The following is a 27,807-nucleotide window of genomic DNA, read 5'->3' as shown; positions in this document are numbered from 1 at the left end:
AAAGGGAGGCAGTCCCTAAGTTACTTCGTTTTTGTAAGTCAGCACCAAAACTGTGAACTTGCTAACCAACCCAAATAGCCCTGGTATGACCATCCTTGAAAGACGGGGTTTGTTCTGGTTACCACACCAAAAACAGACGCTGTAATGCAGGAGAAAGTGGAGAAAAGGACAGCAACCAAGAGGCTGGACTCAGCCAAAGAAAGGTTACAAACTCTAGCACAGTTTAGCTTAGGAAGATAAAGGCAGTAAGGGTAGAGATGATGGGGGTGTAGATAAAAGTGAGACAATGCCCCCCCCCCCATAATGCTGAGGCTGTATTATGGAAGAGTCCCGGTACGGAAAAAAAAGCACCCAAGACGTAGCTGAATTGTGGAAGCTGCTGCTGCAAGATGGCTACCAGCTTGGTTGGCCTGAAATGGGGATTGCACGAGGATGGGGCTGCTGGTTCCGGTGGCTGTGTGCAGCCCCCAGGATGCCCTTGTGCACCGGTGGCTGGGGTACATGGATGGGAGAGTGCTGCTGAGCCCATGCCTTGCTTGGAGGTTTCTCGTGGGAGGCAGTTGACTGCTGGGACAGATGCGATTTGGTCGGGCCCAGCATGGCTCTTGTTCTCCTCCAGGTTGGCTCCCACTGCATCAACGCCTTGGTCTTCACTTCCCCCCGCACGATCCTCGTTGCATCTGATGTGCTCAGCTTCTGGGAGATAAAACATGGTGGACCACTTGGTGCACCAGTCAGGTGAGCACCAGCAAACCAGCCCGAGACCTTGTGGGACTGTGGTCCCGGGGCTCCCCCCTTCCCCTCAACCTGCTTCTGTCTCCTGGGGCCTGTTATCTCTTCTCCAGAGACCTGAGTGTCCATCTGGGCCAGTAGAAACTTTCTTTCTAGCTCAGTTGCTGTATCAGCTGCCGGATTAACTTAAATCTGAGCCACACCATCTTGCAAGCCGTGAATCGGAGGACAAGCTCATGAGGAGCCTTGATAAATGGGTGGTTTTCCTCTAAGCATTTGCAGTGTGTTCTGTTGGCTTGTTTTTGGCCTCTGAGCAAGTGCTGATCTCAAGTAGGTTCAAGACAGACCACTTCTTCATACAGCGCATGGCTTGTGGCACGGTTTTGTGCAGCCCCTATCCATTGATTCTTTGATAATTTCCCAAAAATCTCCCAATTTTTGTACACCATCTTTCTTCCCATTGCAATGGGTTAAAATGTATCCTGTAAGCTTTAGTTCCTGGCTGTAAGAACATCAGTCTTCGAAACCTGCTGCCATTCTGGCCATGCCTGCCTCTGGACGGTGCCCCCCGCTCCTCCCGAGTGCTTGTCCAAAGTTACATTTGGCCCTTGAGCCGAACATGTTGGGGATTTCCCACCCCAACATGCTGCGGTGGTTGCTGGCTTCAAATAAGGTTGTTGAAGAGGGTTGGGCCCCTGTGGGTTTCCCCAGGGTGGATGGCCTGAAGCAGGATGCTGGATTGGCTGGCCCTGTGGTCCGACCTGGCCAGGGGATCCTGCTGGCCAGGCGAGTCAAGGGCCTTCCCGAAAAGCCCGCCTGCAGCTGCAGCCCCTGCCTCATCTCCACGGCCCGTCTCTGGCCCTGAGCCTCTCTCGCCTTCTCCCCTGCCTGTGGCTTAGTCTGGCACACAAGAAAGCGCTCCGCCTTCCAGAAGACATGTTGGTCGTCTGCATGGGGGCTTCCCGGCCTCCCGCCACTGTGCTCCTCGGACTCGAAAAGGGGGACTTGCTGGTGCTGAAGCCGGGAGCAGAGGACTTCCAGACCACCGAGTGAGTGGCGGAGTGGGCCGGGAGGGGACTCCCGCGCATGGTGGTGATGGTGTGGGCACGGCCTTCCCTCGCACGACCTTCACATTCCCTCATGCTCATCTTTCTTAGAAACAGCTATCAGCACTGGAGTACCTGGAGCAACGCCAGCTTCAACATAACGGCCTCCGATGAGGAAGAGGGCAGCTTTTTTGTCTGGGACTCCATGGACCAGCCTTCCTTGTTCAAGATGGTGAGTCCTCATTGCAGGCCCAAGTGGGCACGGGCAGCATTTTGGGAGGGTTTGCAAAATGGCCGCCACTGGAGCGTTCCTTTTCCCAGAAGGCAAACTCTTGTGACTGGAAGGAGGGAACGATGGAAGGCAACTTAGCTCCGGGCTGAGTATAAGGGGTCGAAGCTCCAAAACAGAAAGCCAGATAAAGCATGTGCTAGAGGATAGCCCTTTGCTTTGAAACATAGCACCCTCCCAGTAAAAACACACCTCCACTAATTTTTAAAACTTTGAGAAAATAAAATAAAATCAGGAGGGGCAGGGAGCCTGGGGGGCAGTCCAAGCTGCAGGCCAGCTATTTGGGGTCAGACACATGTACTCCAGGGGAAAGGATTGGCTGAAGCCCTGCGCACTCCAGAGCGAGGAGGTGGTCCTCCGCCATGGGCCGTTTATCAAACTGATGCATCAAAAGCTGATCGAAAGAGGTAACCCCCAACCAGTTAGAATCTCCTTCAGCTGCAGCCGAGTTTTAATGCAAAAGGCTGTCAGGATAAAACGATGTGTACCAGCTGGCCAGAGGGAAGCCAGCCTAGCCCCTCCAGGCACAGAGTTGGAGATCTCGGGAGCCACCACTGATGAGGCCATCTCGCACAGCCTCGCAAAATATGTATCTGTTGGTGGCCAACCTGGAAGAAGAGCCTCCCCAAAGTATCTTCAAACCTGGGCGGGTTTGTGCAAGGGAACGTGGCTGCTGCATCCAGGCTTTTTCTCAGCAGGGCCGTGTCATCTTTGTTTTGCTAGATGGTGACCAAGTCTGGGAAGTTGGATGAAAGCCAGGAGACCACTGAGGACATTGGCTGGCTCCCTAACAAGCATTTCAGCCAGGTCACAGTTGCTCGGGTGGTCAAAGGTGAGGTGTTAGCAGCCATTTTTCAACGCACCCTTAAAGTACTCCTGTAACGTGAGACAAGATTTCTGCTCAAGCCAAATTTCACAACATTTGCCCTCGTATCTCTTGGAAGTTTCTTGTCCGTCTTTCGACCGCTTATCAGTCCTAGAAAAGCCTGAGTTGATGCCCACTCTCTGGAGTGAAAACATCAGCAGACTGATTTTAGGAAGCGGCAATAATTTGTGTAATGCAAGGTGAGCGACAGGCATGGATGGGCAGCCTTGCATAAGACCGAAGTGTCTTGACACCCTGTGATGGATACCGAAGAGGAGGAGGAGGAGGAGCCTGGGATGAGTAGGGGGCTGATCGGGAGTGAGAGCCCCAGCTGGCCTGAAATAGAGCTGGGCATTTTGGCCGGGGATTTAATGCCACTTCCAGCTCCTGCTTTCCTTTCTGGCAGGGAAGTCTCTGTTCTGTGCGGACTCCGAGGGGTTTCTCTGGACACAGAGCAAGCCGGATGAGGAGGGCAGCCATTGGTGTGAGCCCGATGCCTGGCAGAGCCGGAAGGTGAGTCCCAGTGATGGAGGAGGGGATGCAACTGATGGAGAGCCAGGGCTGTGCTGGGTTGGACACGCGGAGGGGTGTGTGGAGTATCTCCCAGGTGGCTTGGGGTGCACAGCACTCGGTCCCCATGATGCTTCGGCCTGTTGCTGTCATCCGCAGAGCCAAGAGCGATGGTGATGTTGGGGTGTGTCAGGAGAACCCTCGGAGAAGCGCTCTGCTCCCTGGGTGAGCACAGTGGAATTGCCCTGTGCACTTGGAATCCCACACGTGCGATGACCCCCTGGCAGGGGACAAAGGCAGCAGTGGTGCTCAAATGCCAACAGTCAGAAAGATCTGCTGGGAAAGGGGGTGGAGATGGGGAAGTGCAGCGCCCGGTTCTGTCTGGAGAGGCAGTGGCACGACTGCTCAGGAGAGGGAAAGCAGCAATGTTCTGCCGATCCTCTACCAAAAAGGATTCCTTATTTTCCCCTCTGGTGCACCCACCCAGGTATCATGTCTTTTTCGCTGACAAAACTGCACATGGGAACTCGATTGTTCAACATTGTAAACTGCCATGAGAGCCTTTTTGACCAAAAAACATGATAAAAATGCATGGCTTTTATTTGTTGCACCAAAAAGCTCAATTTTTGGCATCAATTATTTATATTATTGATTTATTTAATTTATACTTTGACGTATCACTAAAGCTATCGGGGTGATAAGCCATGCATTAAAAGAAATGCAGCAAAACCAATGTAAAGGGCATATTAAGGGAAGAATTTAAAAGCAGAGACAGGACAGCAATAATTTAAAAATGAGATCAATATCGAAGCAGCCAAAACATGGAAAAGCGTTTCACCGTGCAGCTGTGAGAAAAATAAAAATTAACCAGCCACAGCAAAACACTGAAAAGGCACAATACCCAGGACTACAAAAGTCTAAGTGACTTGTTTTGATGGATGAAGTTGCCCTACCTTTACTTGATGTTTCCCACGAAAAAAAATCATCTTTTTGGAAAGGATGGCTCTTACGGAGAGTGGGTACTTTTTCCACCAGCATGTCCTCAACAGCTCAGATTATTCCTCTTCAACCCAAGGAAATCCCTTCCTGATCCATGACCATTTTCAACCCTGTAGCTTCACAGTGGCAGAATCACAGCTATGCACATTCTTGGAGACAGGATTGTCACGGCCTCCCATGATCAGGATGTGAAGATTTGGGATGGCAACACCATGAAACTCGTAAGTGTCCGTGAGCATGGCGGGGCCCAACCTCAGGGAGCTGTTTCCCCAACACTCTGGCCTGCCCTGGGAACATTTCGTGCATGCCTATGTTTTGCGGTCTAAGCTGCGTGCGTTCAAAGCCACGGGCGCAACCGGCGGCTTGAATGGGGACTGTGGGAGCTGTCGCCCGGTGCATTCTGAGGACACCGGGCCGGCTGCGTGAAGACCACTCGGCTGTATGTCAGCAGATCCCTGGGCCCCGTTTGCTCTGAAGTTCTTCCCCAAACCCTCCTTCACCTTTTGGTTGGTTGACCCAGATCTTGCCTTATCCTTGCTCTGTCCTGTATCCCCCCTTCCTTTCCCCTCTCCCGACCCACGTATCACAGCTGGGGCAGTTCCGGTGCCGCGCTCCAGTTTCGTGCCTGGAGCCGCGCCCTTCGTCCGACTCCTCACTCCTGCTCGCTGTGGGTGACACGCTGGGCCACGTCTACTTCCTGGAGTGGGACCATCTTGCCAGTTAAGCCACCATTGAACGGAGCCTGTACAGCTGCTACTGACTCGGTGGAGGATTCCAGACTCAGAAATGGAAGATATTCTCTCACCCTAATGATCTCGGTTGACTTGGAGATGGTTCCCGTGTCGCAGCCTGCAGCTGCCCAGACTCTGAGCTGCAGGGCCTCACATGAGCCAGACAATCTTGTTGAATAAACTGAGCTGATCCCCACTGGAGTCAAGTGTTTGTTGGGACAAATTCTTTTATTCTTTCACTGCAGACTGCCTGTACAAATTCCAAATACTGTGCCTTTCCAAAGTCTTTTCATTCTACATACTGTTATTCTTCTCTCGGTCCAAGTAACTAATCCAGCTCTGAACATGACCATAAACCTTTCTGAAAGCTTTAAAACTCATCTGTTCATGTTCCCCTTGCCCCCAGCCTTTGTCAAACGGGTACCTTGCAGATGTTTTAGACTAGGACATCACTTCCAGCTGTTGCCTGTGTTGGCTGGGGCTGATGGGAGCTGAAATTCAGAATGCCTGAGAGCACTAGGTTGGGGGAGGCAGTTGCTTGTGCAGAGACTCAAGTATCTCTGGGCCTTTTGGAGGAAGACTGGGTTAAAATGCAGTGAGAATCGTGTGATTCTCAGAGGGAAAAAATGCTATTCATAGAAGAGGCTGAATCCAGGTGTTACCAGCTGCTTTTGTGAGGGAGAAACTTCAGTCTGGTGGAAAAGGGAAAAGATGTGCTATGTCCCTCACAAATTTACAGCCACAAGCACACACTAGATTTGGGCCTATAGAAGAATTCTGTTTATTGAAAAATAAAGTGATCTCACCCATGCTGGGTGCCGCTCAGAGAGCCACTGCGCATGTAATAAACAAGAACAAAAAGGAATTAGAGGCCCCTTGCAATCTGGCACACTTCTCTTTTAGCAGCTTCCTTTTGCTTCACTTAAATTGGCAAAAACCTGCTCCTGCTTGAAAAAAGTCCGTCGAAGGGAGACTCTCTCTGCTCGAAGGCACTTGTAATGTCAGGTAAAGGAAATGCCAGCAGGGTTCATCCTTTGGTATTTGAGGCCCTTCACCAGAGCTCAGTAAAATTGAAGTGCACCTTGAGGAGGTACTTGAGACGCACCTGGCATGGGTCATAGACAATGAATTCGTTGTACTTCAGGGTGTAGCCACTGGGATTCACTACCCCAGTTTCCACAGCTGGGCCCAGCGGAACCGTTGCCCCATGCCTGCCGAGGAAGAGGGAGCACAGGCAAGATCATGACATGGGAAAGAGCCAATCAAAACACCATCTCTTGACCTGTGTCTGCATCCTGAGAGTTCTCAAGAAGGCTGCTAGTGAATGGTACTACCTTCATTTGAAGAATTTTTTCACCCCCCCCACCCCCACACACATTACTTTTCTTAATGTACATTTTTAAAGGGTATGTTAATCCCTGAAATCGAGTGTTCCTGTGAATTTGTTCCCCAAGGAAAGATGGTTTTGCTTCCCCTGAGAAACTTCACCTAGGTAACAACAACATTTAAGACACCTCAAGAGAAGGGCTGCAAATTGGTGGTCCTGCAGAAGAAGCCAGGTACTCCTATGCACCTACACAGCTCCACAGTCTATATAAAGATAATGCTCCAGGTGATCCACGTATTCTTTCATAACAGACGCTGCTCATTCTGGGAGTGGCTGACACGTGTTAAGAAAGCTTGATACAATTTGTCAGGATCTGGGGCAGCTTCAGGGTTTGATCTTCTGGCCAAAGCCAGAATAGCAGCCCTGGTAGTTGCAGGATTGGACCCACAGCCTACTGCAGCTAGTAGGACCCTTATGAGCATCACCTAGGAGCCCTGGGGAATTGCTATATTAGACCTGGCTCTTCCCTCTAGAAGCTGCTTCAACATGAAGGCCTTCTGACTTGTGGTATTTCCTGCTGCTACATGAAGCCCTGGCTGTGAACCCTGCGCTTGACCTATGGCTGCTCCTGTTCTTGCTCCTGGACCCTGCTGTGGATCCTTGGCTGCTCTCCCTATCTCTGGACCTTGCTCCTGCTCCAAAGGTACTCTGTCCTTGTGTGGACTTCCTGGCTCTTGATTTCTGGTTCATGCTTATCTACTCGTCTTAGAATTCGGACTCGATTTTGGTTAATACTTGGGAGTAAGGTCCTGGCATTCATACGTTTAACTGGCTGCCACGCCTTGGACTCTGACACAATTCCCTGAGCCCGATTCCACCATCATCCTCACTTTTGAGACTGTCAGGCATTACACACGTCAAATGCCTTAAGCGAGGGGTCGAAGGCCAGCCAGACCTGCACTGCAGTGCCAAGCTGCTGAAGCCCAGGTCCCCAAACTCGAATGCCAGTCCCCAGCTGGAACGCTCCCCTCCCATCTCTCCACGCCAACTCACAGCACCACGCTGTTGCTTGGGGACGGGGCTAGCTTGCCAAGCCCTTTGGTGCTATGCTTGCCGGCCGGCAGTTTCTCTGCATCAGGATTTGCCTCCAGGAGTTCATTGCATTCCCCCAGCGCCACCTGCAGGAAGGGCAGAAACACTCAGAACTTGGTAGCGGAGCGTGCAAATGATCCCAGCGAGGGGGAGATGAAGGAGGTGCTGCGAGGTCCCAGGTCGCTCAATTTAGAGCATGTGCAAACTTCTATTTAGGCATGGATGCTGGTTTATTCTTTTCCCGCCCCAAAGGGATGCAGCCCTCACCTCTGACAGCAGCAGCAGGCCAATGTCTCTCTCACGGGTGGCAAAGCAGTAATTGGCGCTCTTGGAGGACATGTCCGCAAAGTAGATGCCTTTGCCAAACTTGGAAAATAGAGAGAGAGAAGGAGAGAGGACTGGATGGAGCACAGGCCCAAGGCAGGACAAAACTCGGAGCCAGGGGCCCAGGTGCAGAGGAGAGACTCACCATGTAGCCAGTGACCGGGGCCTCCGGCGGTGCCACACGCAGCCCCTGGCTCAAAATCCCCGCCCAGTTGCCCAGGCGGGACCCGTGCCACAGCAGCGTCCTGGGGGCAAAAGAAAGCAACAGGGGGCATTTGGAAGCTATGTCTGGGCTTGGTTGTGTGTCCCTCATCAGCGCCACTCTCTCCACTCACCGGTTGGGCAGATCGGAGCGGAAATGGCCAGATCCGGAGGTCTCCTTGTTCAGAATGAAGGCCTCCAGCAGGGTCATGGTGTAATCCGTGTGGGTGGGGGCGTGCGTGGACAACAAGTAGCGTTCTAGCACCTTGGGAGAGGAAGGGGAAGTTGGAAAACCAGAGGATATGCGTCCCCCAAAAGGTTCTTGGCTGCAAGGGAAGGTGCTCCTCTTCTCTCCTGACACATACCTGGAAATCGGGGCCCTCCCTGTCCAAGGGCTGGAGCTCACAGCCTAGTCCTCGGTAGCTCCGGTCCAAGGGGTGCTCCAGCTCTGTACTGTCCGACCGCACCAGTTTGATGGCAACACGGATCTCGCCGAGTGCCTTGAGAAGCAAAGGAAGGCCAGGAGAGATGGACAGGTATAAATGCACAATTTAGACACGGGTAAGCAACTCGGTGCCCTCCAGACCTTGTGGACTGCAGCTTCCATCGGGTCAAGCTAGTATAGCTCATGATCTGGGTTTATGGGACTTGTAGTCTGAAACATGGCAGGTGCCGGGCTGCTGCCCTAAAGGGGAACAGACTCCTCACGGCAATCCCTCCAGCATCTTGGGATACCCCCCTCCACACACGTTTCACATTACTACTGCTCCCCAAGTCCTCTGAAACAGCTCACGGTTAATGAGAATCAGATTGGAGAATCTTAATTATATGGCTTAGCTCAGTTGGAAGTGCAGGAACTTCTACAAATTCATTTCTAATACACACTCTTCTCCAACCTGGTATCCTCCAGAGTTTTGGGCTCCAGATAACCTCAGCCAGGATGGGCCAATAGCCAGGAATCTGGGCACTACAGTCCAAAACATCTGCAGGGCAACAAGTTGAGGAAGACTGGCCACAGCAGGCTTCCGTTGTTAATGCCTTGCAGCACCAAAATCAGTGCTGCTCCCCAAGCAGCAGAGAAGTCCTTGCGCTCCACTGTCCAGATCACTGGGAGGCCTCATCATCCCAGCGTTCAGTTTTAAACTCAGATCAGTGATTGCATTTAAGTTGTCCTCACCTCCAGCAACTGCATCTTCTCTCGTAGCTCCTGTTCTGTGTTTATCAGTGGAGGAGTTTTCAGTCTGCAAAGGGGTGGAGGAAATGGAGAGAGGTGAAGGGTGGAGTCTTTAGGAAAGGTTGTAAGACTGAGTATATCTGAGTTTGCACAGCAAATATGCATTCTTCTTCTGATGGAAGTCTTTCGTTGAAGATCTTCCTCCTTGCCCTGAGTGTTCGCCTCCTGTGGTCAAGGAAATGTTGGCCAGGGAGGGGCATTTTTGGTGGTGGCACCCAAACTCTGGAACTCTTGCCCTAGTCATGTATACATTGGTGCCAATCCTGTTATTCTTTAAATACCAGGCAAAGCCTGTCTCTTGCTCTGAGGGGGTTTAATGGTATGTGATAGGTTTTTAAATGCAATTTTACTTGCTAATTTTAGACCTTTATCTTCCTTTTTATTTTGCTCATTTTGCCATTTTTTAAATCTTGTTTGGTTAGAACTGTGTTTCTTTACTTATTTTAAAATGTATATCCCATCTGTTTCCTTGAGAGGAACTCAAAATGACAAATTCTACCATATTTAAAACAATCTTAAAAACCCAATTTAATAAACAAGAATATTAGGTCACAAGACAGTTTGGCAGACTAAAACAGAAAACCCCACCCAAAAGCTATCAACACTTGCTGCATTATTGTAAGCTACTTTGAGACCATTTTGCAGCAAAAGGCAGAACACATTTTTTTTAGAAATATATGAATAAAATAATCAAACGAAATTGCTTAATTCATTGATGGGGAACATGTAGCTATACAGATGTCGCCCCAGAGGCCTCAGACTACAACCCCCTTTGCCCCCAGCCCTGCAGTGCTAACCCAAAATCGTGGGGGATCCGTGTGTAGAATTCATTGCAAGCTTCCAGCAGGGCACGGCCAGGTTGCTTCCGCTTTAGGCAGGCCTCGACCTTTTGCAATGACTGGTACCCTGCTTGGATCTGCTCAGCCGTCAGTTTCCCTGGAGAAGAGATGGAAAAGGGTCACTCAGCTGAAGGTGGCATGGAGTGTCCCTCTCAGGTGAGTCTGCCAGCAAAACATACCCTTCTTGTTCCACCTTGGACTTCACGCAAGTGCAAACTCCCAGCTCCCCCGACTTCCGTGAATAACTCGTCAGGCACCACAACTCTAACACCTCCACCCAGTTTATACAGGGGCCCACTGCTTCTGTTTTGCTGGTGCTCGAAGACATTCGACGTTCAGCCCTAGCCTGGATGAAAGCTCTCCGCTTACCTAGAGGGGCCTTCCTGGTGTCGTACTTCATCTCCATCACCATCTCCTCCATGGTGCGGATGCTGCAGATCAGCTCAACCAAGGCCTGCACGCGGGGGTCCAGCTGCGACACGGGCTTGGGGCGTGGGGCTGACTTTTGTGGGGCTTCCTTCTCATCCTGGCAGGAGCATTCAGAGAAGACATTATGAGACGAGCATGTGCTAGGCCATCAAACTTCTCCCTCCTCCCTCCCACCCGAAGGCTCACTGCATCACTGGCTTCATAGTCCAGATGGAGAATGTCATATTTGCCTGCAACCTTCTGGAAACTGGAGCGCTTGGTCCATTCGTTCTTGGTTTTGTCCAGGAACCTAAGACAGGCACGCAAAGTGAAAACAAGATGAGATCAGGGAGGGGAGGCAGTGAGCATGTTGCAGTATTGTCAAAAACAGTGTTGACCTGACTCACTTTTTGGTGAAGACGTCTTTGGCTTTAGCCAGATCTCCTCCGCAGCTCACGAGGGAGTGTTGCCCCGGTTTACCCACTAGGAAGGAAGAAAAGAGTGAGAAAGGGAGAATGAGCATGGGAAGGCTCACAACTGTTGCGAAGGGTGGGATGGTGTATAGGTCATACAGAGTTCCTTTCCAAGGTGAGGAAAAGTCCAGGAGCTCTGGCACCAGAGTATTTAAAGCTCAGAATCAGACCTCACACATTTTGGATGAACTGCTTAAGAATGTAAGAATTTGATGTACCAACGTAGTACTCTGTGGCTAGGTTCCACAACAAATCAGGGTGGGGTTTTTACATTGTTAGTCTGTCATGTTGTCTGAACCCAGTAGCAGTATTTCACCATGGTAATTTTGGTCTTTAGAAACTCTGATAAGAAACAATGGTTTGTTCTACCACCATGGCTTGCTGTGATGTCTGATCATGGTTTCCACAGTCCTGATATGCAACTATTCCAGTGTCCTCTGGAAAGGAGCCTTTCTAGTCATCCAGCCTCTGTGTGTGGACCAATGAGGAAGAGGCGGGTAACACAGGTGGGGAACAATACACCTTGGGATTGAATTTCAGGCCCAGGAGCTGTTGGGATATATGTAGGATGGAAACCACAGTGCTGTAGAAACCACTGGATTATCTGTCAGGTAGATCTTGGTAAAAAACCCCACAAACAATGGCAACCACACAGGGCTGTGTGAACCCAGCCCAACTGTGCTTGTGATTAGCCAGATGGCATTGAGAAGAATATGAGTGGAGTATGAAAGCAATGCCTGGTTCCAGGTAGCTTTCCCCCACTGTGTGTTAGCGAGAACTGACATGTCTATAAACCTGGAGGTTCTCTCTCTTGCTACGTGGCCCAAGATCCACCAACAGATAGATCCTACATTGAGGTCACACCCATATTCAGTTTTGGAGCTCTCCTACCAGCCATCAATCAAATCCTCTGCTTCCAGGTCAGAGGTCACAACTGCAAAGTTTGTTCAGTCTCAGTTCTGCGTTCATTTCCTGTTTGTCAAAGCTCCTTTTGCCCCTCTGTGGGTGAGCTCCATTCCCCCGACTCACCACGCCCCCAGCGCATCCAGACACTGTAGTTCTGCACTCCATCATCCTCCAAAAGCTGGATAAGGTAATATTTGTTGTTGTTGAACTGCAGATTGGTCTAGGAGCAGGAGAGGGCGACCAGGGAGGTAAGAGGCAGGATTGGAAGACAAAACAAAACAAAGCCCTCTGCCTTTCCCCGTCCTGCTTACCTCAAAGTGAACCCATCCGGATCCCCTTTTCAGGCGCACTGGAGAAAGGCCCTCATGCAAACTCACTCGCTGGTCCCTGATGTGATGTGGCCACACGGATATAAGGAAGCCACTAACATAATTCGGTGGGCTGCTTTGCTTCCTGCCCCTCGACATACAGACTTCTTTCCACAGGCCATGGTTAGCCTGGTGTTTCCTGCCTTTCTCTTCCGCCAAGGGATGGCTCTCCCACCCTTTCTATCCTCACAACAACCCTGCACAGTAGGCCGAGCTGAGAAATGGTGAGTACCCCAAGGTGACCTCTGCAGGCACGCAGGGGTTTGGACACAGGCCTGCCCAGCTGAAGGGCCAAAATCCACCCCCACCTGCTCTCTCGCTTACCCCTCCAGAGTTCCCCGTTAGTGAAAAGTAGGTACTGAGCGCTCACCTGATTCAACATGATGTCGTAAATGTCCTCACCCTCACAATAAACGTGAGCCTTTTTTGTGGGTAGGAAGAGCGGAAGGAAGCAAGCACAGAGAAAATGCATTGGAAAATCTGATTGGCACGATTCTTTTTAGAGCAGAGCTGTGGACCCTCAGGTCCAGGCGCCCCCCAGAGATCCCCAGGAAGCCACGCCCCTTCCCCTGGCCACACCCCCTTTCCCCCATCACCAGTGGTTTGCTGGTTTCCAAGCTTTTAGGCTACTATTCCCCTCTGTGAAAGGTTGAAATGCCTCCCCACCAAGCAAGGTTTGGTTCTGACACGTTCCTTTGCGCATGCTTGGCAAACGCTTGCATTATACACGGAGCAGGCGGCTTACCTTCCCCACTTTGGCAGCACATTGTGGGTCCACAGGCGCTTTTCCCTTAAGTATCACCGTCTTCACTGATTCTACAGGTTACATGAAGCAGAGGTTACAGTGGGACCGGGTGGGTTCCTTCAATCCACCTGACAAGTACGGAATCTAGCACTGCAGTGCCTAAGTCTACGTCCTATGAATCTCAGCATTATTTTTGAAAATGCCAAGTCTCTAGTCCTGAAGGCTATTCAGGGAATACTCCAGCAAGGCTGCTGGTTGAGCATTTCACTGCTTACTACAAACCACTGCCATTCATTTGTGTATGTCCCATGAACGAGGCCTGCTACTGTCAGCCATCAAGTCGCATGTCCTTGGCCCCTTACCTGTGCTATCTCCCTCCCCTTGAGATGCTGCTTTAGCCACCCTGTTCTGGACCTTTTTCGTGCAAGTGGGTCCAGCGTCACCCGGGGTGCTGTTGCTCAGCTGAGAGCCTCCATCCGTAACCTCCGCAGCATCTGAATGACAACAAAACAGAAATAAAAACCAGAAGGGATGCAAATCACCTCATTTGTCCTTCATGACTGCGATACTGAGCTACAAAAATTAGGATGTTCCCGGCTGGATTCCTGCTTAGAAGCTCTCAATTTTCTCAGCAGCCTCTGACAAGGTTCCACTTCTCGGTGTATTCATAACAACGTAGGATCCCTTGCATGGCTGGTGTAAGACAATGAACACAGAAAGGTTTAAGCCTCAACGGGCTCCCTGCATGAGGTTTAGCTCCTCTGCTTTACTGAGGTTACTTCTGTATTCATGGAGGGAGTTGAAATACAGGCAGTATATGGTTTTTCCCTTCAGAGTTCTATATAATCTACTAGCCAGCCACCAGGAGGCGCTGTGGTACTACTGCAGAATAGTGGATTTACCACAATACACAAAGCTTTTGTTTCAATTCGAATTTTAGTAACTGACTTTACTTGCTCTAGAAGCTCCCTGCAAAAATGACCTGAAAATGCAGGAAAAGCCCAGGGGGGTGGGGGGCAGGACATCATGAAAAGGCCCTGCAAACTTCCATGAGTTAGAGATCACAGGTGCATGACAACTGCCTAATAGTAATAAATATTGCTACACAACTTCTACCAGTAGTAATAAATGTCAGTGCAAATATGACACTCTCATACCGGACTCCCTGCATTCGATTTGGCGTTCAAACTTTGTGCGGTTGTTTGTCTGCACCATGCGGATCGTGTCCAGCTTGTAGCTTGTCCGGCCAACCATCACCTCCACTGTGGGCTCCCCATGACCACTTCTGGCTGCCTGTAAAGCCAGACAGGTGTCCGCAGGGTACGGAAGCCAGTCGTCTTCCTGGTCTCCTTTCCACTGCCAGACCAAGTCTGTGTGGTAAACAGAGAAGGAGGGGTGTGGGGAGATGAGAACTTCAGTATAAATTCAGGCAAGATAAATGCAGAGTGGATCCAGATTGTCTAGCATTCCCTTAGTGGCAAGACATGTGCCCTTAGCATGTGCTCAGAGGCACTCTGACCTCCTGGAGAAAAATGTCAGGGCAAACTGCATGGAACGGGCTGGAGTGACTTGGGCTTACCAGTACGATACATTATCTTCAAAATTTAAAATGCTGCTTCTACCGCAGTTATATAAAGCAGCCTTCCCCGGTCTGATATTGTTCAGGTGTTTCAGACAGCAATTCCAGTCAACTTCAGCATGGCCAAATTATTAGGTGTGACAGGGAATTCTAGTCCAAGCACACACCTGGAGAAGGAAGACTGGGGAAGGCTGATATAAAGTAGGTTAATAATGATTATTATTAGCCTGAAATGCCTGATCCTGCCAAATATTTGAAGCTTTGAAGGTCAGGCCTGGTTGAAATCTGCATGGGTGACTTAATGCTGTGAACTGCCCAGAGAGCTTTGGCTTCAGGTGGTATAGAACTGTAAGGAATAATAACACCAATAATTAATATTACCCAAAATGCACCGAGTATAAAAAGGACAGTTTCTCTCTGTCTCTTTCTCAGCTAAATACATGGAGCAGGATGGATTGTCATGAGGATAAAATAGGGGGTTGTGGACACCCCGAACTCCTTGATGTGCAAAATAAGATTTTTTTTTGTTTTTAATGACCAGCTTCTAACCTGGTAAATGAGGCCAGCACACTTCACCTCGGGTGGAAGCATGTCAGAGCTGGAGGAGGGGATTATAGTTCCAAAGTGTGGGACCCAACAATTTTCCCATTCTGTTTCCCAGCATTCCTAGGGAGAGCTGCAGATCAAAACCATCATATTAATTTTTCAGTGTAGCAGCCCTCTCCACACCTTTGGCTTCGAACATACCAGTGCGCTGACCTCACCAGCACTCCAACCTAACCAAACTCAGCTTTCTGGAACCTCTGCATGGCTGAAGACATCTGGAGTTCTTGAAATTTTGCACAATTTTCCTGATGTGGGGGTTGGCCTGGCAAAAAGCATGACACTGATGTGGATTCCAATATAAACCGGAGTCACTCACAAGAATCCTGATCCCGGACAGCCGCAGCCACCCGCGTTTCCAGCCCGGTTTGCTTATCCCGCTGCACCATCCTGCGTAGGTCCACGCGGGACTCCCCGATGTCAACGGAGAGCTTCCCTGCCCTGCAGGAGAAGCGCACACACCTGTATCACAGAAGCCAGGGCAGCACTGACAAGCCCCATTGCAAGGGCAACAAAGGGGGTTCCAACTCACCGGGCTGCCTGGCTCAGGGCCTCGCTCTGCTCGGGCGGGAACTGCAGCCACCCATGGGCGCCCTTCTCCCATTCCCAGCGCAGTTCCAGCTCTGACCCTGCATGGCTGGGCTCCCCGTCCAGAGCCTCGGCGGCCTTCCGCTTCCGTCCCATCCCTGAAGCAGCGAGAGAGCACGAGAAAGGGGCTGAACAGGGCCGGCACTGCACAGTAGCCTTCCCTGGAAGGACAGGCCTACTGCTTCCTTGATTTAACTGATCGTTTTATAGATGGTGTGACTATATCTAAAAAGACGACTCAAAGCCATAAGCTGCCCTAAGAGCCATTTTCTTGGCAGAAACATGGGTACATACAAAAGAAATGAGAGGGCCTCCAGTCCAGGAAGGTGGTTCTGCCACAAAACATTCTATTATTCTTATAATTCAATACACCTTTATCACCAACATTTACTTGCTCCTTGTAGAAATGTATTCTTTATTTGCACCATTATTTATTTGCATCATTCATCATTGCCACCCCCGTTTCCTCTGGGAGATGAGTAATGGCCTTGCAGGAGAAGATGCCACAGATCTGATGCAGTAAACAAGAAGCAGTCAAAATATATTGCAGTTATGAAGCAACAAGGACACCCTAGAGCTCCGTTGTAAATATGCAAGCCTCTCACAAGGCTTGGATGAGTTATTTCTCCAATTTGCCCACACCACTGGCTCCAGTGGGGCATAAAATGGGCACTTTTCGGCTTGGAAAGAAGGCAGGGAAGGGGAGACATGACAGAGATGTTCTGAATTATGAATGATGTGGAAAAAGTGGCATGGAAGACCTGCTTATCCCTTTCCCATAATACCATACTGTGAAGGAGCAGTCCCACAAAGTGGATTGGTGGGAGATTCGGGATAGAGAAAAAGACCGCTTCACTGGTCTATAACTGTAACAAATAAATAAATTGAAAAAATGACTATGGAATTAACTTCCAAGAGATGCAGCAATGGCAAACAGTTTGGGCAGCTTAAAAGGGGGCTGGACAAATTCATGGAGCAGGAGGCCAACAAAGCTGTTAGCCCTGTTGGCTCCATGCTGCCTCCAGCATCAGGGTCAGTGTGTCTGTGTCCACTAGTTGCTGGGGATCATGGGTGAAAGGGTGTTGCTGCACCCTCGAGACTTCCCCAGGAGCAGCCAGCCGGTTGGTCACTCTGCCAGGGCTCTTCATATGTTCTTGGGCAGAAACGAAGATCAAAGAAGCGCCAGTGCAGGGCATGGAGTGTATGCCATTCAGACAGCCTGTGACCCAGCTTTCCTACTCGCGTATAAGCGGCACTCAGTGCACGCTCAGAGGCACCACGCTCCGATGGGGCATGGTGGAGAGAAACTTCGATTGAGGAAGTGCAGGCGATGCCGGCAGCCTCTGACCTTTCGAATCTCACAAACGCAACTTGGAGCAAGGGGTGGGGTTGGCTGTAAAATGATAGTGGCACTCGAACAAGCAAGCCTGCTCCTACGCCTCCCACCTCCGGGTTTCAGAACCCGTTATTTTGGGGCTGAGCCCTCAGCCCGAGGACCAGGTCTGATCCGGCACTCAGCCTTTCCTCCGCTTGAGGCTGCACACCCCCACCGCCTGTCCATCGCAAGGAAGCGGAGCTGCTCCCCCTTTTCCAATCTCTCGCGCGGATCTGTCTCCAGAGCCCGGGCTGCGAGCACAGGCATCGCAGCGTTCTCCACGGATCTCCCGTTCTGCAACCAACCTGATCCGCGCTAGCCTGTTTTGCGGCGGGGCTGCGACACAGCAGCCAAAGCCCGCTCTTTCCGGCTTCTCCTGGCGCGCCCCCGGGAACGGTCCGCGCGAAAGCGTGTCCCCGCCTCCCTCCCTCCCTCGTTAGCTTACGTCTCGCTTGCATGCCAGCCCCTCCTGCAGGTGGGGAGCGGGGAGCGGTTTGCCGAGTGAAAACACGAGCTCGGAGGGGGAGGTTTGAGACATGCAAATCGAAAGCGCTGCATGACGGTCGCCGCTCCCAGTTGAGCGTTTCCCACACACTTGTTTTGTTTCGGTTTTTGTAAAGGGAAGGTAATTAAAATTTCAGGCGCTGATTGGACTTTATGCCTGGTGAGGTGAAATCTCTTAACCGATCCACTAAAAAAAAAAAAAAAAAGAGAAGGCCTATCAATCGTTGCTCACCCTGACCAGGGTGAGAGCAGCGTAAGAAACCATATATAAGACGCGTGTGGCGCATGAAGTACATGCTGGGAGGAAGCTCTCCGTAGAGGCCACTTACGGGGTGTTCGTCACCCTTGCTCCGCCTTTGGGAAGGTCTGAGAGAAGGGCCAAGCACCGCCCTAGCAGGGCGCCGCCTGCGGAAGGCGGGTGAGTTCCCAGCAATGTGGGTCTCCAGTGAAGCCAAAGATAGGGGCAGGAGAAGCAGCGGAGGGGCCTCGTTCTCCTTCCTGCGGATGCCTCCGCCGCTTGCTTGGGATTTGGGAATGACTCACGGCCGGCAATGATGAGTACAATGGGCAGAGGTGAAGTAAAGCTGAAAGCGCGCTTCATAACCCAATTCAGACTAGTCTCCAACCAGCATTTTCTGCTTATTCTTGTTTCAAGCGGGGGCGGCGGGAATCGCGCTGTAACTTCCCTCTTATTTCCCAGTTGGTTGGCTACTCATCAGCATTATTAGACAACGGAGGGGTAGTGATTATTATTAGTGATTAGGGAATGGCAAGTATATTTTTGGCAGTGTTCAAGCATTGTTTAAAAAAACCACAAAATGATTCATGCCTTCCTTGCTTTGGGGCTTGCAATCTAAGAGGCACAAAAGAGTCTGTAAGAATTGGGCAGGAATTACAAAATAAATTCAGCTTCTCCAAATCTTTCCAATGGCATAATGACTGGATAGACTGCTCACTGAAAGGAAGCCAGATGGCAATTGGTCCTAGATGCACTAGTGAAGAATAGTTGTGCCTCTGCTTTGTTTGGTAACAGAAAACAGGTCTAAAAAATAAACTATTCTGCTCCATGTTAACTTTTCAAAAACTTCACCAGTTTTTCTTTTTTGCTGGGGGAGGGGGATATCCTAAGGGGTTTGTTTTTGACCAGGGCCTTTTGACATTTTTTCTTATCTTGTGGAGAATAATTACACACACACACACAGAGCATGTGCAAAACAAGTTTATTATATAAACTCCCTTCCAAAGTAGTTTTCTGCAGTTTCAAATCTGGAATTTACTTCATTGGTGAGGATGAGGAGGTGAGGTTCCAAGCATGGCAAGCAGGAATGGGGGACATACTTTAGCAGGGCCCAGCTCAGGCTGCAAGCTCATTACCAAGATAGGGGAGATCTAGGCTAACTTGTCAGACATCCTTGAGGCTATTTAGAGGAACTTAATTTATCTGCAACTATGTCCTTATTTTCCTGCTTTTGCAAGATTTTCTGGATCCCACTGAGACAGTTCAAGTGACTCTCTGAACTTGGATTTGCTGGTCCTTCCCTAGAAGAGAGAGCAAGGACTTGTGTCCTTACAAGAGAGAAACATGTGCTTGCTAGTGTGCCATGCTCTCTTGAACTCCCAGCTCCAGAATTCCTTGTGCATCGACCGGAGGGAGTGACTGTTGGTAGAAGGGGCAAAACACCACAATAATCATGGGCCTCGATCCCAGGGATAGTGGGAACCATGTGTGCTGTACATATACAGGGCTCGATTTACGCACACAAGCAGGTGAATGGGAACTTAAACACACACCACTTTGCCATGTCTGGCTATGAATACCAGTCACCGGGCTATGCTGCGACAGGGACAAGCAGATGGTGGATCTCCATGTCTTTATGATGTCCAGCTCCCAGAAGTCTCTGCCAGCATGGCCAATGATCAGGAATGCTGGGGGCTGACGACCAAAACACTGGAAGACCTACTTTCTGCCCATTCCGATATTAAGGAATGCATTGTGGAATGCATGCACAAGGAAGTATGTGCAAAAGCACAAACATACCTTTGCAGTACAGGAATTAATGAGAATGATACCGGTGACCCCAGCCTTGGTAGGATCACCTAACAGTTTCACAGTTGCATGGATGTAAGAAATATCACATGGCTGTGCATGTTTGAGGGATTCTGAGATCTGGAAAACCACTGCCAGGCTAAAGAAGCTGTAGTCTGACTTAGCATGAAATCCAATTATAAGAAAAACTGCATATTTTTCTATATGTGGGAGGAGAGTTTTGAGGTTTATGCGATAGGTTTTGGAGGGACCTAAATATAGAGACGGGTTCTGTTTCTCTCAAGACACAGCATTAGTTAGAAAGCTCAAACTCCCAATGGGAACAAGATAGAGAAGGCAAGGAATTGGAATGCGAGATTGAAATGTCAAGGTTAAATATCAGGATTTGTCCGACAGAACCAACTGCCTCAGGTATGAAGGGAGGCACAAAGAGAGAGAACAGCCATGGCCCCTTCTGACTCGCTCTGTTTCTATGTGCTTGAGGGAGGGGTGTGCATTTATTAAGCCAGTGAGCTTGCAATGAGGCAAAGTGAGCAGACCTAGTAAGTCACATCCAGCCTTCCCTTGATCTGGCCCACCAGCAGTGCAAACCTCCCTGAAAGTGGAGCCAAGTCTTTGAGAAGACAGAGATCTTCAGTTTGGAATCAACTCTTCACATGGGCAAGAGCTGCTCCCACAAACTGGGGATGACACTACTTTGACTGATGCCTGAAAACAGCCTTCTTATGAAGCACCCTGTAGCACAAAAGCCCTGTCTAGGTCAAATACAGGACATTAAAGATCTTCTGTTTAGAAGAAAAGCAAAGGGGGGTGGGGGGGGAGAGGTGCTCATAACACTAAGACCAAGAGCTGATCCTGTAACAGTTCTTTTGTTGACACTCCTAGAACAACCAGGCCATATTCCCAGATCCAGTGGATTTTTCCCAACAATGCCCCGGCTCAACAAGACTTCTCCCAGACACGTCTTAGAAATGTCTAGTTTTGTCCTGTCCCCAGAGCCTACGGTCATGGAACCACTGGGATAACGATGAAACCCTGATTGCAGGAGTCGTATTGTTGAAATAAGACGTTGGCAGCTGTAAGGGGACATAGTCATGACAGGTGGGCCCCCCCCATGGTGCGGCCACACTCTAATGAGTAAGAATATGCAACATACCCATAACTGGCATGACATTTGCGTGGGATGTTGATTCCCGCTTCCAGTTTTTCCCAGCATCTCTGCAACAGGTCGTCATGCCAAACGTCATTGTCCCAGAGCTCCACGGCAAAGCGGTTGTGGCCCGACAGTGTGACGGTCCCGAAGTCCAGAGTTGCCTGCCACCAGGGGTCATTGTCATTACCAATGACCTTGGTCTGCTGCACCTGCCCTTGGAAGAAGACTTTCACGTAGGCGTCAGTGGCTGTGAAGCGGTCGCCCCACAGGTTGGATCCATTGTCAATGTGGAACTTGAGGTGGGCCATGCCTTCCTCCCGAGCACAGCACTTCTTGTTGGTGACACTGCTGCCCCGACACATGCATGCACAGTGCTCTTGGGAGCTCCAGTGTGGGCAGTCTGGGGGGCAGTTCCGAATGAGGGCCCTCTGTCGTATATGGGTCACAATGGCTTGCCGCAGCAAATCCCTCCTGGGGTCTCTCCGACGCAACAGAGTGTGCAGTGGAAGAAGCGAGTAGGAGACCAGGCCAGGCTTTGCTTTGGCGCTCTCCATCCACTCTGAGAAGCGCTGAACCTCCCCGCTTTCCAAAAACAGCATCTCTACCTGCTTGTCTCCTCCCATCACGTCCGTGTGCTGCATGTGGTAAGAGTTAAAAAACTTCCCTTGGCCTTGGCCCCTCCACAGGTCTTTGCAATTGGAACCAAGGGATCTGGCGCCTGAGAGCCATTGGTATCCTAGAGAAATTTCCCAGCTGAAGCACTGCTTGATGTCAGCAGCTGACAGATCCTTCCAGGCCATTGCACAGGTCTGCAAAGCGATGAGGTGCCTCACTTGCCCACCCAGCTGCACCTGGCTGATATAGTGGGTACCATAGATGTCAATGAAGTGCTGGTATTCCTCAGGGTCATGCTTCCTTGGCAAGTTGCCCACAGCCCAGGAGAAGTCGGAGGCTAGCAGTAAGGGACTCTGGAGAAGCCTCAGGCTGCTCAGGGAGAGAACAAGAAAGGCAGGCTATGAGAAGCCAAGTCTGGTGATGTGCACACAGAAGCAAGGCATCCTTCCTAGCAAGGCTCCGGCATATTCCCAGCCATTTGTGGCTCCAGGGCAGGGATGCAGAAACTCCAGCCCTAAACTGGTGTGCCTGGATTCCTAGTTCAGCCCTCAAAGCCTCTGAGGGATCCTCTAAGGAACGGGGTTTATCATCCCAACTCCTCCTATGGGAGGAACCCCACATTAACGCCAAACTGAAATGGGAGATAACAGCTGGGACACAGACTTAGTGGGTGCTGAGAGGACTGGCTGCTTGGTAAAGGGCTTTCTTTGTGTGTGGGTGGGGGGGGCGCTATTCTTTTGGATCATTGAGTGTGATATGAGCCACATGGAAGACACAACTCAACTGGAAAGAAGCTACTCTTCCCAGCACTGGCTAACGTCCTTTCTCATGCTGCTGGTCGTCCTCACTGAATTCCCCCAATCCAGGGGCATGCCTGGACTGGCTGTGGTGGCTGAGTCCCCTGCTCCATGCTGAGGTGGGCTATACAACCTTGTCCCTCTCCTCTGGACAGAGAAACTTAAAATGGGGAAAGGGATCGCCAAGCCCCTGGGAATCCAGTGGAGGGCAACTGGTCCCCCTGCTCACTCTATGCTCTGCATCCCTGCTCCAGGTGTACTGCTGCTCACCTGTAGTATTCGCAGGAGACCTCTTGTCTGAAAAAAACATGGCTGTCTTGCCGGGACCTCTCATGAGCATAAAGGGTCATCCAGGAGTGAGAAGCAGCAAAGGCCACCTGGGCCTTGGGCAGCTGTTGGTCCATCTTCTCGTCAATGCCTTCCTCTGGATGCAACCCCAGGTGGCTTTTCCAGTCATTCTTCACCTCCTTGGCCACTGCATTTGCCACATCCACATCAGAATGTTCCATGGAGCTGCTCATGTGCCGGCGGCAGTCGCTGTGCACCCGCCAGTCCACGGCAGCCAGGGGGAGTTTCTGCAGCTGCCCCTCCATCAACGGATTCCGGCACAAGGTGCATGTCCCGTTGGGTCCCTGCCACCGGCTGGTGTCCACCACGTAAGCTCCCTTTCCCTCCAGAGTGGTGATGTCAACCCCCTCACCAATGAAGCTGTGGCCAGGCACAAAGGCAGCGTGTTTCCTGCAGATGGTTCTGGGGAACTGTTGACAGTGGCCACAGGCTATTGGCTGGAGAAGCGAGAGAAATGTGAAGAGCGCTGCTCGGAAGAGGAGCCGGATGGCCATGGTTGCTCTGATAGGATCCTGCACCCTAGAGAGGTAGATGGCTTCTAAGTGACCCTGAGCAGACAAACAGAGAAGGGGTGTGTGACGGGTATCTCTTTAAACCTTGGATGGATTTCTCTTTCCCTACAAAGAGCTCAGCTTGGATAACATGATGTTTATCTCGCTGTACCAGGTGTGCTGGGAAGCTGCCTCTTATCAAGCCACACTATTTTTCCCATCAGGCCAAACATGGGTTGTGACATCTTAGAGCCAGGGTTCCAAACTGGCCCTCCTGGTTCCCCCGCTGACTCCTTCCTGTCATAACTTGACCACTGGTCATTTGGTGGTCTCCTAGTTTCTGGGCCATTTCCCCCCATTCCAAAAGCTTGAATTCCTTACTGGCAATCCAGGCTTTCAGTTGAAAGAGGCCAATAGGTCTTGCCCCTTTTGCCTTCAGCTTCACCCACCGGAGAGCTTCTCCAAAATGGAATCTGGCCCTCTGGCTGAAAGGAGCTGGGTGCCTCTCACTGACTCTGCTTCACGTCAGCTCTGTACCATGTCAGAGAGTTTCCTATCCTGCTCCTTTTCTTAGCCAGGTCTCCTTCCCACCACCTCCCACCTGCTCCCTTCCACTGGGGCTACCAGAGATTGAACTGGGCCAGCTGCTGCATGCAGTGTAGGCATCTCTTCACTGCATGAGGTCCACTGAACTTGATGGCTGAGGAACATGTGAACCAATGGCAGAACTGCAGCTACAAGGCAGCCATGGAACCGAGAGACTTGGGGCCAGTCACTGCCTCTCACCCTAGCCCACCTCACAGTATGGCTGTTTTGAGGACAGAATGGAGATGGAGATGAGAACCTTGGGTTTCTTGCTGAAGGGCAAAAGGCAGAATATAAACACAGCACCACAACAGCAACTCCAGTTCTCTTCAGCGCTGTATAAAAATAATTGAGTACAAGAATGAAAATCCAGAAGCATTTCCTTCCAATAGGGATCCTATATCATTAATAGTTGGACAGTAGGCAGAAATCAAACTGATGTTGCTTCTCCCAGTTGAACTTGTGCCTGCTTCACTAACCTGTTATTTCTCTGCATCTCACGATTACAGTGGCTCCTCCTCTACAAATTGCTTTTGCCCTCTTGGGATATTTCCTGACAATAGCCTTTTAATCTCCACTCTCACCCGCAGACTGTTTCCCAAATCCCTCTCTCACTGCCGACCTAATTTCATTTTTATTTTCTCCAAACCAGGTTGGAAGGTATGGATAGGGATACTCACTGTTCCTTTTCTAGTCTAGATGAAAAGATCCACACAAAGGATTCATCAGTTCTCCTCTTTGTCTCTTTTCTAGTTGCTCCAAATTCTTTTTCCATTATACATGGCTTCATTTATAGGAAAATCTGAAAAAAACAGAAGGAAGAGGAGGGAGAGCTTTTTCCCATTAGCTTCTCTGAAAAGTGGAGGAGTGGAGGAGAGGAACAAAGGGGATAAAGCCCAGCTGAAGTCCCCTCAATGGCCCAGCCTTTGAGTGATTTCCATTCCAATTTTCCAAACAACAATATAATCTGGAAGCAATTTAGTTGTGCACATGCTTTTCCCGGTCCGCCATTCCTAGTACAAAGCAGCTACTGATGAAATCTTAGAGCCACAGGAATCTTTGCAAGATTGATCTCGAATCAGCAGGGTGGTCATCCTTCTCCACGTCTTTCAAGTTTGTCTCCTGAAGACTGAAAATTCAAGGCCAAACAAAAGCAATCATGCCAGAAGAGAGGGAGGCCCCTAGGCAAGGAACGGGAGCGGCTTATTTTTGTCTGGAGATTGCTTATAAAAAAAACATTTAAAAAAACCCTTGGTGCATGAGTCCTTATATCTATGAAAAAGGGTTATGTTAGCAGGAAAGCTCTCGCTCTCTCTGTCTCTCTCTTTCTGTGTACACACACATTTTCACATGTAATCTGAATGCTGACTCAAATGCTCCAAAGAAAAATATGAACTAGTGCCAGACACAGAAAACCACATGGCTTTGATGAAACTTACTCAAGGATGGGATAACCAATCAGAGGAATTTGTGAATAGTTCTCGGAGCTGATGTCTTCCATAAGAAGAGAACTCTGTGCCATGAGTGTTGGGTGGCCTGAATTGTGCACTGTCTAAAAAGCAGCACCCAGACTGAGTGGAGCATGGAGATGTGACTCAAACAGTGTATGAGTGGTAAACTGGTTACATGATGCATGAGACACCTTTTCTTTCTCTCTGAATGACATAATATATCCAATGTTATATAGATGTGTTCCTGTTCTTGCCCTCTTTTCTGGTGACATATTTCCTCCTTTGGGGTAGCAAATAAATGGCCTCCTGATGGAGTGATTAAAAGTTTTCTCTCTTTGATTTCTCCACGCTGTGCATCTTTGTATGCACCTTTTATAATCTTCTTTCTTCTAAAAAAGAAACCAAGTGCCATAACTTGGGGATGAGAACCCCTAGTCCATGAGCCAATCTGGTTCAATAGTCAATAGTGCTTTCTTACCTCCTGTACCCTAACCTTTAGCTCAGCCCTCTTCAATCTGGTGCCCTCTGGGTGTGCAGGACTGAAGAGGAAAATGATCTTTTCCATCATTCTAAGATGGATGAGAGGGATCCATCTTAGAATGGGGGGATGAGAGCTGCAGTCCAACACATCTGGAGGGCACCAGGTTGGGGAAGGCTGATCAGGGCCGCTTCTGTGGGGTGGCATTCTAGCCATCTGCCAGCCTCTACAATCTATTCTGCCCCGATTCCTCTGGAAAGAAAAGCCTGGAACAGGGACCATCTCACCATGTGTATGTGGCCATTTGCAAAAAACCCACCACACTTTACTCAGCACATTGGGCCACTTGTGCGTGGATTTTAACTCAAGGCCTCCTGTGAACAGTCTTGACTGAAGGCTTGAATATGCCTTACAGACCAGCATCCTAAACATTTTCTTGGGAGTGAGGACCAATAAACCCAATGGCTCTTAAAATCCAAGGAAACACAAATACGAGAATGTGCCACTAGGCTACAATCTCTGTGTGGTTACTGGGCATCTTGCTTCCCAGGAATCAGTGGGCTCAAAATCTGAGCAAAAAAAAAGCCTGTGCAGGATTGTGTTGTAATAAATGCAAAGTCCAGATGCCTTTCCTTCCGATCCCAGATGAGCTGTGAGGGGTGGCAGTTACTCTGTGCTCAGTGTAACCTACACATGCTTGGAAGCACAACTAGTTTTCCACAGTGTTTCAGTGATAAGATATTTAAACCTGGAAATTCTAAATGGGACAAGAGATAAAATGAGAGTCAGTCTTTGTTCTCAGTGGATCTTGCTAGTTGGGCTGTGTGGGGTGCAGTGGCTGAGCTGGGGTGGGGGCATGGGCCCCCTTTGACTGGGTTGTACAAAAACACAGCTTAGAGTAGAAGCGTATTCAGTTACTTGTGGCTCTAGAGCTCAAGAAAGTATACTCCCTGAACAGCCTTATCGAAATAACTGTATGTTCAAGGTCAAGTAAGAAGAGCAACAACAAGTAAATGTTAGAATGTGTGGCTTGCTGATTGGCTGTTTGGAATTATACATCCTTAAAGACTGGAGGATATAACTGTTGGGGAATGGGAAGGGGGGCATGAAGCTCTTTTGTATGGCGTTAGCCAAAGCTTCACCCTGCTGCAGCTGGTTTCAGTAAAAAACCTCTTGACCCAAGAGTGGTTGGTTCATTAGCATCTCCCCTGAGATGGCTGGAATTGGAGAATCAGCTCTCTCAGTCAAAACAAACAACTGAGCGAATATTTTCGCGGCAACTGGGCTTCTAAACCAGGGTTAGGGGGTTTGTGTGCTCCAGTTCAGGCTACCCACCCTTTGCTCCTGCAGATGCCATGTCAGGTGCAATAGTAGCGGTATTTATTTATTTTTTATTTAAAACATTTCTATGCTGCCCCATTCGCAAAGAACCTTGGGGCGGCTTACAAAAAACGGTAGCTGGTTGACCATTTGGGGGTCTATTTTTGGCAGCCATCATCCTGCTCTCTGCGTCCACTGAGGTACCAGTTGAGGACTGAGGGCAGAAGAAGGGGAGATGGTGCTTGAGGACCCACAGCAAATTTGAGTTAGTCAGGCCCCACCCCCTGCAGCTGTAAATCCCAGGGTGGCTGCACAGTGCCTGGACACCTTTTCCCATCAGCTGCAGTGACTTCTTGGCCCTGTTCCATTCTGGTGCATTCAGCAAAGGACACGTTGCCATGATGCTGCACTGCAGAACTGCCAGCTTTTCTCTGAAAACAGGCTGGCATTTCTATTCCTATTGTTCATGGAAAGTGATGCACAATCATGAGGCTGAGTCAGGCAGCTGCATATTATCAGGGAATGGAAGCAAAACAGAGACTCCTGGCAATGCTGTGCAACAAAACAAAAAACAAACTACCTGGTATCCCTCTAGGATAAAAAGTCTAGCTCTCCAATGATCTCATTCAGCGTGGGCTACCTGTCTGAAGCTAAAGGGAAAAAGAGGGCATGCATGAAAGACACCAGATGCAATCTGAGCCCACAGGGTTAACTTGTGCACTAATGGGCTCCCAAAGTTGGCATTTGCCTATTGTTAGTCTTTAATCTGAATTAAGAAAAGGGT

The 27,807-nt window shown here is 49.9% G+C and overlaps 3 protein-coding genes across 11 annotated transcripts in view; 1 reads left to right on the top strand and 2 right to left on the bottom strand.

Annotated features, from left to right (window-relative positions):
* TEP1 (telomerase associated protein 1) overlaps positions 1-5,368 on the top strand; it is a 55,751-nt gene extending 50,383 nt beyond the window's left edge. For all 7 annotated transcript variants that reach the window (XM_044422359.1, XM_044422357.1, XM_044422358.1 and 4 more), the window contains 7 exons: positions 620-738; positions 1,632-1,781; positions 1,890-2,010; positions 2,791-2,899; positions 3,339-3,445; positions 4,558-4,662; positions 5,031-5,368. In XM_044422359.1, coding sequence (XP_044278294.1) covers positions 620-738; positions 1,632-1,781; positions 1,890-2,010; positions 2,791-2,899; positions 3,339-3,445; positions 4,558-4,662; positions 5,031-5,165 — 846 coding nt within the window. In that variant the 3' untranslated portion in view covers positions 5,166-5,368. The remainder of the gene's footprint in view (positions 1-619; positions 739-1,631; positions 1,782-1,889; positions 2,011-2,790; positions 2,900-3,338; positions 3,446-4,557; positions 4,663-5,030) is intronic.
* A 561-nt stretch (positions 5,369-5,929) lies between these two features.
* On the bottom strand, positions 5,930-17,727 carry PARP2 (poly(ADP-ribose) polymerase 2). Of its 3 annotated transcripts, none has more exons than XM_044422365.1 (19): positions 17,680-17,727; positions 15,804-15,957; positions 15,591-15,712; positions 14,247-14,459; positions 13,452-13,583; positions 13,090-13,160; positions 12,715-12,765; positions 12,100-12,196; positions 11,005-11,080; positions 10,805-10,907; positions 10,559-10,715; positions 10,148-10,286; positions 9,294-9,357; positions 8,482-8,616; positions 8,251-8,381; positions 8,061-8,160; positions 7,859-7,957; positions 7,553-7,677; positions 5,930-6,383 (listed from the first exon to the last, which is right to left on the bottom strand). In XM_044422365.1, exons 1-19 carry the CDS (start codon positions 17,690-17,692, stop codon positions 6,224-6,226), a joined length of 2,142 nt encoding a protein of 713 aa, XP_044278300.1. In that variant the 5' UTR covers positions 17,693-17,727; the 3' UTR covers positions 5,930-6,223. The 3 variants fall into 3 exon arrangements, with proteins under 3 accessions (XP_044278300.1, XP_044278301.1, XP_044278302.1); XM_044422366.1 differs by lacking the exon at positions 17,680-17,727 and adding an exon at positions 17,540-17,615; XM_044422367.1 differs by lacking the exon at positions 17,680-17,727 and adding an exon at positions 17,208-17,528.
* A 3,023-nt stretch (positions 17,728-20,750) lies between these two features.
* LOC123019486 (perforin-1-like) lies at positions 20,751-23,192 on the bottom strand. The gene is given in 3 exon segments (XM_044422398.1): positions 20,751-20,897; positions 20,899-21,922; positions 22,621-23,192. Coding segments are annotated over 3 exon segments (1,743 nt in total).
* Between the last annotated feature and the right edge of the window lie 4,615 nt (positions 23,193-27,807).

Source organism: Varanus komodoensis, unplaced genomic scaffold (assembly GCF_004798865.1).
Source record: "Varanus komodoensis strain SLA01 unplaced genomic scaffold, ASM479886v1 scaffold126, whole genome shotgun sequence".
NCBI lineage: Eukaryota > Metazoa > Chordata > Lepidosauria > Squamata > Varanidae > Varanus > Varanus komodoensis.
Note: the sequence above shows the minus strand (reverse complement) of the source record. Positions and strands in the feature narration are given on the sequence as shown.

Bases quoted from the DNA above. Each gene is read 5' to 3' on its own strand.
- PARP2 (XM_044422365.1), bottom strand. The intron at 15,713-15,803 runs GTGAGTTGGAAC...CTTCTCCTGCAG, and splicing joins GCCCTGAGCCAGGCAGCCCG to GGCAGGGAAGCTCTCCGTTG. The intron at 7,958-8,060 runs GTGAGTCTCTCC...CTATTTTCCAAG, and splicing joins CCCCGGTCACTGGCTACATG to TTTGGCAAAGGCATCTACTT.